At 46.6% G+C, this 15,583-nt stretch overlaps 1 protein-coding gene across 2 annotated transcripts in view; it reads left to right on the forward strand.

Annotated features, from left to right (window-relative positions):
- BBS4 (Bardet-Biedl syndrome 4) overlaps positions 1–15,583 on the forward strand; it is a 566,073-nt gene that overhangs the window by 407,702 nt on the left and 142,788 nt on the right. For both annotated transcript variants that reach the window (XM_078685031.1, XM_078685032.1), the window contains exons 9-11: positions 14,022–14,076; positions 14,812–14,880; positions 15,115–15,267. In XM_078685031.1, the coding sequence (XP_078541157.1) occupies positions 14,022–14,076; positions 14,812–14,880; positions 15,115–15,267 (277 nt within the window). The remainder of the gene's footprint in view (positions 1–14,021; positions 14,077–14,811; positions 14,881–15,114; positions 15,268–15,583) is intronic.

Genomic DNA, 15,583 nt, shown 5'->3' on the forward strand with positions numbered 1-15,583 from the left:
GAGTCTTCCGTCTCTTGGAGCCGGAATAAGCGGAGTTTTCTTCGCTCTCTAACTTTGAGGCCTTCTCATCGCGACACGACTGCAAGCCTTTTCGGACATGGAGCGGAGCCCGTTTAAGTACTGCCCGCTCTGTGGGTCCAAGTACCCACACATTGATCTACACCCCGTCTGTAACAAGTGCCTCTCGCCTGACCACGACGACGGAAAGTGCAAGGCCTGTGCACAGTTCAGATCAAAGAAAACTCTCAAGCTTCGGCGCGCGGTGCGCTTGGAAGCTAGGCAAGCGGCCCCGGATCCGGAGAACATCTTCGGCGACCAGGACGAAGAGGTCCAGGGTCACCATCTACAAATCTCCCCACCAGAGACGGAGGTCGAAGCGGATCCGGGAGACGACGACGGAGTCGCGGGTCAAGACCTCGAATACGTCGTAGAGGTAGGAGACGACGATGAGATTTATGGGGCCGCGGCAGACTGCTCGGGGGACGAGCTCTGCCCCGAAGGTTACGAAGATACCGACCGGGACACGGGATCGCCTGTCGGCCTTACCCAAGACCCGTTGCCGCAAGCCACAGCCCCGCCTTCAGGCCCGGCTGCGGACTCACTTGCTGGGCACACTGTTTCGAAACCGAAACTGAAACCATCGGGATCGACGACACCTAAGATGGCCGACCCGAAAACGAAACTGAAACCTAAGGACTCGAGTGTCCCTAAAATGGCTGCCGTGCCGGTGAAGAAAACGGTGCCCGTCACCCCATCGGCTCCGTCGACCTCCGGTCCGCAGAAGCCGAAGAAGTCTGTCGATTCCGATGCTGCAAAATCGAAACCGACGCCCGAGGAGGGGTCCTCCAAGAAAGATGGTCGGCACGGATCAGCGGCTACGACGCCGTCCAAGCCCGCAAAGGTCGGCTCCAAAGAGGCTACGCACGAGAAGTCTGCGCCCCGGCTTCAAGAATCGGAGGTGCCGAAGACGGGTTCCGCGCCAAAAGCGCACATGGCCCACAAAGACGTCGGATCCGAGGGACCGATTAAAGCATCCTTGTCGGCGACGAAACCCACGGGGAGTGAACCGTCCCCCATTGCGGAGTCACTGCAGAGAATCAGGGAGAAAGCCTTTGCCCCATCGGCTCCGATACCATCGCCGCAGCCACAAAAGGACATTCCGGCAAAGCCTTCTGGAAAACTCCTCTTTCTCTTGCCACCTAAGGAGGCGCCGAAAGCGTTTTCAACAAAATCGGCTCCGAAACAAGTTTCTTCGCCGGCTGGCCCTCTTCCACGTCGGGTACTCGAATCGGAAGACGATTCAGAGCATTTCATCGACGCTGCAACAGGCAAGCTGACCCTCTATAAAAGGAAGATCACTTCGGAGCCAGTGGACTCCTACATCATCCCACTGAAGAAAAAGAGGGTGCCCCTTGACGCCACAGGCCTCACGGAGCCAATCCAGCCTCCTCCAAGACGGAGCCCTACTCCCTCCCCAGAGCACTCTGTGGGTGAGGGGTATGATGAGGATGAGCAGTACAATTTCCCTATCGATGAACCTGATGTACAACCGGATTCATACGATGACACTGGTGACCAGAACACCCAAGGTGTGGGCCAGGACCCGCAGCTCTTTAATGCACGTGCATCCCCGACTGAGGACTCAGCAGGCTTTCATGCACTACTTGAAAGGGCGGCAGCCAATCATGATGTGGACATGCATGCCGACCCGGTTGAGGAAGACTTCCTTTTCGACACCTTTGCAATCTCTGAAAGGACAGTAAAAACACTTCCTATGCTAAAAGGTGTCCTCAAACATGCTGGGGACATTTTTAAGGAGCCTACAAGAGCGAGAGTGGTCAACCCTCGCATTGAAAAGAAGTACAGGCCTGCACCTGCGGACCCCGCCTACATCCGGGGACAATTGCCACTGGACTCTCTTGTGGTTGCCAATGCCAGGAAACGTGCCAACTCCCAGACAACGGGTGAAGCTCCTCCCCCGGATAAAGAGTCCAAAGTGCTAGAGGCAGGGGGCAAAAGAGTAGCTGCACAGGCAGCAAACTTTTGGCGCATCGCCAATACACAAGCGCTCCTGGCGCGTTACGATAGGGCGCACTACGACACCCTAGAACAGGTTGTACAACACCTGCCTCCACAGTTCCAGGAAGCCACACAACTGCTCATTAACGAGGGGAAGCTCATCTCAAACGCAGCCATCAAGTGTGCGCTTGACGCTGCAGATACAGCTGCTAGGGCTGTCAACACTAGTGTTATGCTAAGACGACAGGCGTGGCTACGCATCTCAGGCTTTAAACCGGATATTCAGACAACAATTCTTAATCAGCCGGTCAATCCTGATAGTCTGTTTGGTCCAGATGTTGACACCACCCTAGAGAAAATAAAAAAGGACACGGAATCTGCTAAATCCATGGGGGCCCTGCAGTCACAACAGTTTCGTGGCAGCAATTTTCGTCGCTCAGGCGCACGTGGGGTCACCAGAGGACAAATGGGTCAACTATCCCAGTTCTCGAAAGGTGGGGCACAATCCTCTTTCACAAAACAGAACAAGGGAGGTTACAGGAATAACAGCAACAGAGGTCGCGGCAGAGGAAACAACAACCCCCGCTCCTCTACTCCAAGCAAACAGTGACTCTCTGTCACTGCCCCCCGACCACCTAACACCTGTCGGGGGGAGACTGCAGCAGTTCCTGCCTGTCTGGAAAAACATCACCACAGACAGGTGGGTGCGACAACTAGTCCAGTATGGTTATTGCCTAGAATTAAAGTCCACTCCACCCAACATCCCGCCAAGGCAAAGGCCTATGTCCGCAGAGCACTTGCTCTTATTGCAGCAGGAAGTAGTGGTGATGCTGCAAAAGGGAGCAATCGAGCAAGTGCCGGTGGGAGAGGAAGGCACGGGGGTATATTCCCTGTACTTCCTTATTCCAAAGAAGGACGGATCTCTCAGACCCATTCTAGATCTACGCCCCCTCAACCTGTACATACTATCAGAACATTTCCACATGCTTACGCTGCAACAGATTCTTCCCTTGCTAAACCAAGGGGACTTCTTAGCAACCTTGGATCTCAAGGATGCGTATTTCCATATTCCACTACACCCGTCACACAGAAAATACCTCAGGTTCACTATTCAAGGAAAACACTACCAGTTCAAGGTCCTACCCTTCGGAGTCACAACAGCCCCGAGGGTGTTCACCAAGTGTCTGGCGACAGTAGCGGCGCACCTCAGGAGGCAGAACATCCATGTCTACCCCTACCTAGACGACTGGCTCGTACAAGCCAAGTCAGAGCAGCAGTGCGCCGCGGACATGTCAACTACAATTCACCTTCTTCACGATCTGGGTTTCTCCCTAAACTACCCAAAATCGCACCTTCAGCCGGCACATGTCCGGCAGTTCCTAGGTGCAACGATCAACACCCTGACGGCCATGGCTCAGCCAAACCAAGTCAGGATAGACAGCATGCAGGCCCTGATCCAAAGGTTCAGGCCACAACACTCGCTGCCAGCGAGAGTGTTCATGCAGTTGATAGGCATGATGGCCTCCTGCATCTTCATTGTCCCTCACGCACGTCTACACATGCGCCCGCTCCAGGAGTGCTTAGCGAATCAGTGGACACAGGCTCGTGGCCAATTGACAGACCTAGTGTTGGTTACCAGTCGGGCATACGACTCTCTGCATTGGTGGACTCCACACAACCTTTGCAAGGGCCGACTGTTCCAAGAGCCTGTGCCGCAGATTGTCCTGACAACGGACGCATCTCTCCAGGGATGGGGAGCTCATGTGCTCGACTACACGGTGCAGGGACTATGGACAACGCAACAACAGAAGATGCACATCAACTATCTGGAACTGATGGCAATCTTCATGGCGCTCAAGTCCTTCATTGTACATCTGTGCAACAAGGTCGTGCTAGTCCGGACGGACAACATGACCGCGATGTACTACATCCAAAAGCAGGGAGGCACCCACTCGCCACAGCTGTCTCACCTGGCTCAGAGCATGTGGAAGTGGGCCATTCAGAGGAACATTTTCCTCATGGCAGAACACCTCCCAGGGAAGGACAATCAGATGGCGGATCTGCTCAGCAGGTACAGCCATCAAATGCACGAGTGGGAGTTACACCCATCTGTCCTCCACCCGTACTTCCAGCAGTGGGGTCATCCGGAGATAGACCTGTTTGCCACAAAAGAGAACGCAAAATGCCAACACTTTGCCGCCAGGTTCCCTCACCCACAGTCGCAGGGAAATGCGATATGGATGAACTGGTCAGGCAAATTTGCGTACGCTTTTCCGCCAGCCCCCCTAATACCGCTGGTCGCAAGAAAGCTAAGGCAACACGAGATGACCCTCATCCTAGTTGCTCCAACGTGGGCGCGCCAGGCTTGGTACACCACGTTCCTCGAACTCTCAGTGGTACCGCATCAAAGACTGCGCCTCACGCCCAGCCTTTTGACGCAGAACCATGGAGAAATTCAGCATCCAGATCCGCAACAGCTCAACCTGGCGATCTGGCTCCTGAAGTCCTAGAGTTTGGGTACCTTAACCTACCTCCAGAATGCATGAGCATCATCAAGGAGGCGAGGAAACCAACTACTAGAGCATGCTATGCTGCTAAGTGGAAGCGTTTTGTCATCTACTGTACATCCAATGACATCAACCCACTAGATGCATCTATCCCCAACATCATCTGCTATCTGTTGCATCTCTACAAGTGCAATCTGGCGTACACTTCCATTCGGATACATCTATCCGCCATAGCGGCTTATCTTCAGAACAGGCAGCACCTCTCTGTCTTCAGAGTGCCCGCCATTAAAGCCTTCCTTGAAGGTCTGAAAAGAGTCATTCCCCCAAGGACACCACCGGCTCCGGTGTGGAACCTCAACGTCGTTCTCACCAGACTGATGGGACCACCATTTGAGCCACTGCACTCGTGTGAGCTCCAATTCCTTACGTGGAAAGTGGCTTTTCTTATAGCTATTGCGTCTCTGAGGCGTGTCAGTGAGCTGCAAGCGCTCACAATACAAGAGCCATTCATTCAAATTCACCCAAATAGGGTAGTGCTACGCACTAACCCTAAATTCCTTCCTAAGGTGGTGTCACAGTTTCATCTAAACCAGACCATTGACTTACCAGCATTCTTTCAAAACCCGCAAACGGTGGCGGAAAGGATGCTCCATACCTTAGATGTACGAAGGGCGTTGATGTACTACATAGACAGGACACAACACTTTCGAAAGACAAAACAACTCTTTGTTGCCTTCGCACCACAACACAAAGGCAACCCAATCTCCAAGGCAGGGATAGCCAGGTGGATTGTTAAGTGCATCCAGATATGTTATCAAAAAGCAAAGCGCACTTTAACAATACCCCCCAGAGCGCACTCCACACGCAAACTGGGGGCATCCATGGCTTTCCTGGGGAACATTCCTTTAGAGGACATTTGCAGAGCAGCCACGTGGGTCACACCACACACCTTCACAAAACACTACTGTGTTGATGTGCATTCCAAACAGCAAGCTGCTGTAGGACAGGCTGTTCTCAAAACACTTTTTCAGGTTTCTGCAGCTGGCACGGGCAACCGCCGCTGATGGAGGGACTGCTATGTATTCTATGCTAAGATATGAATTTAGCAGCCCACATGCCTCGAACTGAATATGCTACTTACCAGTATGCATCTGTTCTTGGCATGTAGGGCTGCTAACATTCATATCGCCCGCCCTCCTCCCCGGTGCCTGTCGCAGCTGCAGATATACTATTGTATTTATTCATTAGCATGGACATCCTTTACACTTTTCACTCCATCTTCTGCCACAATGGCGAAAAACAATCTGGGGATGGAGCCGATGCCCATGCGCACTGTAGTCCAGGGGAGGAGCCACCTATCTCAGGATACTTCGAAGACTCTTCCAGGACAACAATGTGCAATCATCCGAGCCCAACACTAGGCGGCGATCTAATGCTAAGATATGAATGTTAGCAGCCCTACATGCCAAGAACAGATGCATACTGGTAAGTAGCATATTCATTGTGGCCCCTCCTGGCATAGTGATTCGGCAGCTCTTCACCACGTAAGGACTACAGGCCACTCTGCCTAGCGATCTCTCCAGTGAGGTACCTCCTGGCATTCGGGGTCGCTGCTCCTTCACTGCACATGGGCTACGTCCTGGTCAGCACAGCAATGATTACTGTTCACTCTGTGGCACCCTTCTTGCCATACGGCGTCGCTGACTTTGTCCTACACACAGGCAAGGACTTGATTGAGGCAGCAGCTGTTCCCTCACACCTCGCTCAGGTAGTCTACTCAATAGAATTCCCCATTGGACGTCGCTCTCCTCTTCCTCACAGGGCACATTGGTGTTGGTAAGCAGGCTGATGCTTCATGTTCCAGGGCAGGTGGTCTTGGATTCCATGAGTATGAGCCCTGATCCAGCAGGGAGACTAACCTGTCTTAGCAGAGAATCCTGGTCACAGTCATAAGTCTTGCAGAACATCTCCGTGCACAGCCCGACTTGCTGCTTGACAGGTGACAATTTTTGGGGTCTCAAGCTCCCCTTTTTATAGTCCATTTCCAGTTCCCAAATGTCGCCAGAGCCTCCTCTGCCCTCTTTTCTTTCTGAAATCAGTCTGTCACAGCAAGAGTGACTCCAAAGCTGATAGTCCTACAGCACAGGCCATGTGAGTGACTAGAGTTCACAACTGAAGAAGTTAACCACAGTGATATGTGCATCAGAAGGTTGGTCCTTAGCCTCAGCCATACGCTTTGATTCTCTTATCAGCCCCATCTACTCCCTGAGCTGTTCCCAGGCCCCTTCCTTGTTACCTTTCTCTGAATCAAAGAGCCCCCTTGGAAGTGCACGAGGAAGCCTGTCTCTGCCCTCTCCAGTGTCCCACCCAGCTTACAGGAATGAAGCAACACACAAATCTTTCTTGGGAAATTCATCTACCTCCTCATCTTGTTTCACCTTGAAGCCTTGGGCCTCCCAAAATGGAACCCACAGTCTGCAATATATTGTACCATTCACAGGCACCCAAACAGCTAGTGCATACATTTAACATGCGCACACTGCACAGCACTAATGTCTTTCATGCACTGTACCACATGCACACACACTACATGCATCTAACATGCTTGCACTACATCCTTTAAGTGCTGTACCACTCACGGATATATATATATATATCACTTCACTCCAAAAAGAAAAGCGCGGAGGCCAGAGGGGGGGGGGGGGTCCTTTAGAAGCGCTTTATTTCCCAGGTACAGCAATCAGTGCGGCAAATGCATTTCGGCTTAATCAGAAGCCTTCCTCAGTGCCCATGCACCGAAAATGAGTCACGCAGTAATCCATCAGAACTGCTTCGCTAAATAATGCGGATGCCATCAGACTCCTCCCCTCGTAGCATCGGCTCACCTGTGGGAGATCTCGTGACAGTGAGAGAACTCCAACTCCCAGCATGCAGAGTGTCCATGATGCCGGGCCGGTGGTGTGGGGGGGCGGGAAAAATTGGGTTTTCCGATCATCCAATCCAATGTCTTTTGCTGCTCTGTTAGGTGTGGCCCCTGTGGCAGCACCTACGTATATTCTATATATACAGAATATATATAGAATATATATATACAGAGCAAATGCACGCATTGCAGTGTTTCATTATCCCTGTATTGTATTCTCCCCAGGCACACATACACCCAGCGCAGATACACCACTCGTACACTGCGCTGCACTACACATTAGTCTGATGTAGGCCAAAGGGTGAGATAAGCATACAGCAGAGGAAATTTGAATGAGTGAGCATGTAGGTATCATTCTTTAATTTCATGTATTTTTATTTTTCTACTTTTATGGTTATTCTAAACCAATGAAGATTTTTGACTGACTGAGTGAGGAGTGTTCGGGAATGAGTGAGTGAGAGATCTATGAATGAAAAGAATGAGGCAGAATGAGTGAGAATAAATGAAAATGAGTGAGTGTGAGTAGGAGTGTTAATAAGCATGAGTAAGTGACAGAAGAGTGAATGAGATAATGTGTAAGAGCATGAGATAAAAAGAATGAGAGACAGTAAGAGGAAGTGCGAGTGAGCAAGTGTTAGTGAGTAAGAAAGTGGGAGTAAAAGTGAGTGCAAGATAGTGAGAATGAGAGAGAGTTAATGTAAGTGAGCGTGAGTGAGAATATGGTGTAATGCTTGCAAGTTTGGCATTGGCCCTGGCATGCTGAAAGTAATTCATGGCTTAAAGGAGCACCCATGGCAAAGTACTGGTGCTTTGAAAACTGGGGTGGTGAAATGCACACCTTATACTCCATGCTTTTCTGTTTGATTGCTGCAGAGCACTCGAGGCGTGCAAGTTTTCTCCGCTATCCGCCCCACTGCATTATAGAATCAACGAACACGTTTTGATCCGGTTGAGGCTCCAATCAAACTGCACAGCCTTTTTTTTTTTAGAAACTGAATGAATCAAATCAATGAAATTATCCATTTTATCTTCATTTTTACTCCTTTATTCTTTTACTCCATATTCCTTCGATTCCATGTTTTCTTCAATTCATTTTATTAATTCCATAACCATGCCATACTCCTCATATAAACGAAAAGGACACCAAATAATTCCACTTGTTGAGTTTTTATTTTTTTTAAAACCCCATGCATTTCGGGAAGCCATCTCCCCTTCGTCAGGGGTATCTACAATACAAGATGAAAAAATATTCATGGAGACTGCCATCAGCATGCCTAATACATTAAAACAACTGACATCAACCTAAATACATTTCCTTAACTCCCAATATAACAACCTCATTAGTCTTATGTGCTCCCCTACAAGTTAAACCACTGCTTTTTTCATTGCCTCGTTCCTCAGCGCTTTCAATTATACACCCAAATCCTTGCTGGGCTCACGGATACCTCCCATATCTTCTAATATCCTCCCCATCTGCGCCCCTAGCTATGCATTATTTTTACTTTTGCTTATTCGAATGGACCGCAATGGCTTACCGTAATATGAGAGCTATATGTCTCATTACAGACCCAAAATTCAGTCTGTGATCATACGTCCATGAAACTGAAGTGCGTTCCGGGTTCTTCCATTTCCTACTCATTAGCGTGATGCCGACAAACTAGACGCACTGTTTTAAACCTGCTCCATGATTGAGCACCCCTCCCTTACCTCACAGGTGATTCATCTTCTGTTCATCTCTCCTTACACTCAAAGACGGACTAAACCCAGTAAACATTACTAATCCACAACACTACGTTTCCCACAATCCACCTCCAACTACTTCCATAGCCCCGGCTCACTGATAATCTAAAATAACATCGTAATCAATATATAAAGCAGCTTGAGGTTCATTGTACAAACACTAAATAAATACAAATTGCGTCATAAATCATGTTGTCCATTGTCAATCACTAAGCTGATGTCTGCTCAACATCCTCTGTCTCATTTACCGAAATGCCAATGGGAGTCTATTGATGTCCGAAAAAATCTCTGCTCATAGATGTCATTCACATGGTCATTAGACCGCATATTCATCGTGCACACTTTTATTTCATGTTTTTAAAACTGTTCATCCTCCTTGTTTACTCGAGGGTGCAATTCACCAAAGTAGGCGGAAAAATCATTAAATTGAAAACTAGGGTGGTGAAATGCACACCTTATACTCCCAAAATTTGGAACTCTATCCCTCCCCACATCAGACTGAGCCCCTCCTTCCCGAAATTCAAGATACTTCTAAAAGCCCACTTCCTAGAGCGCTCTCGACTGTAAAGGGGAACCCAGAAAGGACTGAAGAAGGCTTCTATCGAAATCCCACCACCGGGAGTCATGCTCCGCTACTGTTGTCATTCTGCCGCTGAGTTGGTTGACTAAAGATGTTCTGTTTGTATTTTCTTCTTTGCTCTCATTTTCTGTTCAGATCTTGTTTGCGCACAATTTGTACATGCTGTGAAGCGCTCTGATACCTTCGGGTCCAGCTAGCGCTATACAAAACTTCAATAAATAAAAAAATGCTTTTCTCTTTGACCGCTCCAGAACCCTCGAGCCTCAACCGGCACCAAACGTGTTCAAAGTACTGGTGCTGGCATACTGGGGCTGTTCTTAGAATAATAGGCACCTGTGACAACTACTGTCACAGGTGCTTACTAGAAGTACGTCCTGGCATAATGAGCAACCATGGTAAAATACTGTTACTGGCATACTAGAGAATTTGTGACATATGGGGTGCAAATGCAAAATGCGGGTGCTGACATACCTGGAGGAAATATTAGGCATAGGGGTCATTCAAGGTCATTTTTGACATAAAGGTCAGCCATGGCATATGGATGGCATTCATTGCAGAGTTCTGACTTTCGCATATTTTATATAAATGTTGGCATAACGGGGCCAGTCATGGCATGGGGGCACCGATGACAAAATGATGGCCATGGCACAATGGAGATTCTTTTTGACGTATTGGGGCACACATAACACATTTTGGAAAAATTTGAGTCAACCAGCTGGGAGTGCTTTTTGACACATTTATGTGAAAATTATGCTCCGAAATGTGCTATTTTCTCCCATTTTATCAAAATTCTCAGGTAGAACCCAGCAGGTCCTCTTAGCAGAGGTTTGGCACACTCGATTCACTCTCTCACTGTAATGCAGGGGAAGTATTATGCCCTGACACTTTCAAAGATCCTTTCAGTATTCGAATATAGGTGTCATCTAAAACAGACTTTTGTCTGTGTCATGCTGTTACATTAATCATGTAGTTATCGAACTTCAGCCAATAATGTCAATTATTGTGAGGCCACTGGAGTGAAGGTTATATGACGTCATTTCCTGGAAACATTCTGTTTCAAAGGTCATGTGATGTCACTTTTTGTGATTTCATTATGGTCAAAGAGTGTATAATCTAATTTCTGCTACCACTGGCAATTTGGTGATTCGACGTCCATGTCCTCAACGGCACAGAATGTACATGTAGGCATAAAGACATTGATGACCAATATAAAGATGTCTAAAGTTACCTCGTAGTTATGCAAAGTACAGTACAGAGAGTAAATTTCCCCAAAAAAAGACTCCAGGTATAATAGATGTTTTTTCAGATTAAATACGTATTAAATCTCACATCTCACAATGTCAGTTGACTTCAGAGTGTTTTTCTCCAAGTAAGATCTCAAATGAACACATATATTATGGCTTATTAGTAATGGTTTGCATTGATGAGGTCGTGAGCTGTCATCTTGTAAACATGTCTTGCAACTAGAAATACAGTGAAGCGTCATCTGTTAATAACCCCCACATAAGCGGTAAGACCTACGTTTGAAGATACTGTTCCACGAAATGTCACCAAGAAATGGTTATAGCTCATTAACATGACGGTGGCTACAGTGAAAATGCAGCTGGCGCTATTGATGCTTCAAAATAACAGATGTAATGAAACAAAACACACCATAGCTATGCTAAGAAGAGTAGAGAAAATCTTTGCATTGTAGTGTAAAAACACAATGCAGCTCATTGTACTCACTGACTATTGCTTTCATTTTCTCCCATCTGATAGTGTGTTTAGAATGATGCATGAATCAGCTTAAAAATAGTGCACAATAATTCTTGCATAGGTGAATGCCTTATTCAGAGGGAATAGAATCCTGCTCCATGGAGAGGATGCCAGGCGCCTGCCCATTAATCTCTCCAGCTTCCTTTCCCTGCCCAGCACTTGTTGTCCACTGGCCAAAGTGGAGGAGCTGGCTTCCGAGGAGCATTTTCCCAGATGAGATCGATCAAGTGTAACTAGATTGGGAGTGTAAACTTAAGCTAAACGACAAACAAAAAGGAGAGTGTTACTGAAAGTCTGTGGCTCAGCGTGATGAAGCATGATCTCTCACCAGCATCCCCAAGACATTTTGGCAATACCAAGCAACAGTGAACTTCTGCAACTTCTGGGTCGTGTGCTGAAGCCGAGAGCTAAGGTCAGTCTAGGTGCATCAGAGATCAGAGCCATCACAGGTTCATTAGCTCTGAGAGACAGGCTGGCAAGTGACGAGACAGAACCAGTTGGCTAACACACGAATCTGCCACTGTCTGCTCAACTACAACCCTCAAGCTGGGCCAGCCTGTGTTTTAGCAATACAGAAATGCATTTGCCAGGCTACATTTGGAATACAATTTTTATTGCTTCCGCTAATCACAGTAGACCAGTGTCAGGCCTTAAAAAGTCAAAGAGTGGGGCATAAAATTGGTAGTCTGACGGAATCTCTACATAATGGTTGCTTACCACCTAAATCAGAAGGGTTGTCAAGAATGGAATTTGCTTCCTTGCTACGGAGAAACGACATCTGACTTTTCTCTGTGATTTCAGTCTTTGATCAGAAGCTCCATCACATACAGACCATACATATCTTAATGATCTTGCAGTCTTTCATCTAAGTTAACACAAAACTAAGCCACCCACCAAGCGGGTTATCTCCTTGACTCAACATGATCCACTCTAGATTTCGTTGTCTTGAATTGCTCATTTTGTTGTGGGTCCTGTTAACGTTATTTTAGTATGACTTGCTTCCTGAACTGACCCAGCTTCCAAATGCTCTTAGCGTTTGCATATAAGAGAATAAGTGCAGAATAAGTCTGTGAGGCTTTTGTCCGGGTCCTGGGGCAGTAGGTGTTAACTGGCCAATATCCTTGGTGGATAGTCTTGTTTCGGACGTGTTACAGGGCCTTGATTCAATCACCAACTTACTTGCTAAGGGGGGGCGATAGCGAGTAATCAAGGCTACCTTAAGGAGTAGGTAAAGGGATTTCAACACATATATAGCATAAAATAGTAATCACACTTGATAAGCTCAAAGTCCAGTCAGCGCTTTACCTTTTTAAAGACACTTGATTTTGGAAAGGACTTAATAAAATGCCACAAAATGCATTCAGTCATAGATGTCTGCTCCCCTTAAATAAATGTCTTCATATCGTTCAGCAGATGCAAATGGTCTGTGTGCTCATAAATTGTCCTGCGACGTGATGCTGGAAAGTAGTCCATTATCCATGTGGATATAAAGACCCCATCTAGATGAAATGGCCCTGGTCAAGTCAACATCTTCCTCAGGTGTTGGATAGCCATATCCACTCCTTGGGAGTGTTTCACCAGTGGACATTCGCGCCTTAGAAATTGGGCACACTCCTCAAATACACGCAGTTCACATGAAGGGCACACCCACTGTCTGGTGGCCAGTTTAGGGCACCATGCCTTCCAGCTCTCCCTACAGTGTTTGTGGAACTAATAATCATATTTACTTTGCCAACAGTCGCTCAATAAAGAGACCTCTGGTTCTCTGCGGTCCGCAGGCTCAGATTCGGAAACAGCGATGGCTACACAGTGAAAGGCGGACGTCTTACCAGGCGTTGCCCCTCCTCCCCAAATATTGTGTTTTGAGATAGCTTATTGGTCAAGACACCTGCTGAAGAAATGTTTGTGTATCCAGCAAATATTGGGTAAAATACTGATAAGATGATTAAAGTGATTAATGCATTTGTTGTAGACTTCTGTTTGAATTCTCTGGTCACAGGTTTTCTTCATCAGAAAATGCCTTAATAAATGTGTCTACCTTCTCCAGAGCATTGTATTTAACATGTAGGTCTGTGTATGATAGCACTGAGGGATAATTTGAACATTTAAGTACAAAAAACAACTTGGATCTATAGTGTGCTATATTTAACATTTCTTAATACTTGGATATTCACACCTTCTATACAGAACTTGATAAAGTGATACAATTTTTATATCTCGGTTTATCTCATTAAGTTACAAAGTGTGGGGTCCATATTTTTGTCTTCCCTGAATAATAAACATCGCTATTGTCTCAAAGAATATGGTGGCCTGCTAGAGAAGTGTGATTTCCCCCCGACTATACATGCATCATGGATTACAAAAAATGCTACCAAAGTTGACTTCAATATTCACTTTAAAAGTTCGCACCAGAAAAGGGAGAGCTGCTTTCTACCACCTGATTACCAAAAATGCTTCCAAACTTGACTTGATCTGTCAATCTTTTACTTTGCAGATTCTCGCCAGAAAATGCAGAGCTGCTTACTACCCTCGGACTGCTGTACTTACAAGTGAGTTCTACTCTAATTTTCAAACCCTCTCCTCCCTGTGTGTTCACTTTCACTTCTTTGTGTATATGGACTTGGTGCTACACCTCAGTCATGGAACCCTAGAAACAAGATGGAAAATGGGAAAATACTCTTCTATCCTACCTTCTGAACTATCCATCTGTGTGTGAATGAAATCTGTTTATGGGGGCAATAGTTGTAGTTTAACTGGAACAGCTTTGACTGCTTAGCTCTCATCTGGTTAATAAGAAGTAGTAGTCCAGGGCCTCACTATGTGCTGTTGTCTTCCTCTCTACAGCATCCACTGCCTACGTTGATCCTCACCCCAAGTAAAGGCATTGTCTTCCCATAAATAGAATAGCTGCAAATTTCATTCCCTGAGATCAAGCTATTCGTGCAACTGCGTGTTCTGGGTTTTTCCTCATACTCCGGTGGCAACCTTGCTTTCATATAGTCTGTCAGAACCTATAGGGATACTGACCTGTATGTGATTCTCAGTGGCATTGTGGAAGTGATATGGCTACACTATTGAGCAATCCAATTTCTCTTGTGCTTTTCCTGTTAATTTTTTGCTAATTATCTTGCTTTTTTTATTATTGCTAAATGTTCAGCTCACTTTGTCTCCGGCTATCTCACTGTCAGTTTCTTGTTCCCCCATTATTTTTTTGCGATAGACTTCATTATGTATGTCTCTCCTCTTTCATTATGTATGTTCATGGATGCCATCTGGATTTGCAGCTTGGTGTCTACCAGAAAGCTTTTGAACATCTTGGAAATGCTCTCACTTATGACCCCGGTAACTGCAAGGTAAGACAATACATTATTACAAAAAACGTTTAATATGGCCATTGTCTATTTTAAAATGTGTCTAAAGTCTCAGTGAACAAAATGCATTTTTTCACTGAGACTTTAGACAGAAATTTTCTGGAGGGAGGGAGAGACCAAATAATACGTTTCATACAAGGGAAGAATCTAACTTGGGGGAGGAGGCAGCATAAACCCTTGGCAATGCACCGTAACCATTCTCATTGTGTCTTGTAGGCTATTCTAGCAGCAGGAAGTATGATGCAAACACATGGTGACTTTGATGTGGCCCTGAATAAATATCGAGTGGCGGCACACAGCGAGCCTGAGAGCCCTCCTCTCTGGAACAACATCGCTATGTGCTTCTTCGGCAAGAAAAAATATGTGGCAGTGAGTCCTGCACACTTTTCATTGTTATTACCTATCTTTTACTATTTCGGTTCATTTGTGTCCTATTTTATTACATATATGTTGCTATTTACATTTATTGCTTCACTCATCTTCTTTTATTAGGTCGAGCCTGGGCAGCGCATGCGCTGCTGCGAGGCATGCTGTATTGGAGTATGGACTTGACGCCCCGCCCACTCTGCCCATATTTTTAATTGGCTTACGCTTATTTATTTATTTGTTTTTCGCCCATGCGACGCTTTCACATTCGTGGAGGCTGCTCTTTTTCTTTAGACAAGCTGCGTCCAAAGAAAGGTGC

Source organism: Lissotriton helveticus, chromosome 3_2 (genome assembly GCF_964261635.1).
Source record: "Lissotriton helveticus chromosome 3_2, aLisHel1.1, whole genome shotgun sequence".
NCBI lineage: Eukaryota > Metazoa > Chordata > Amphibia > Caudata > Salamandridae > Lissotriton > Lissotriton helveticus.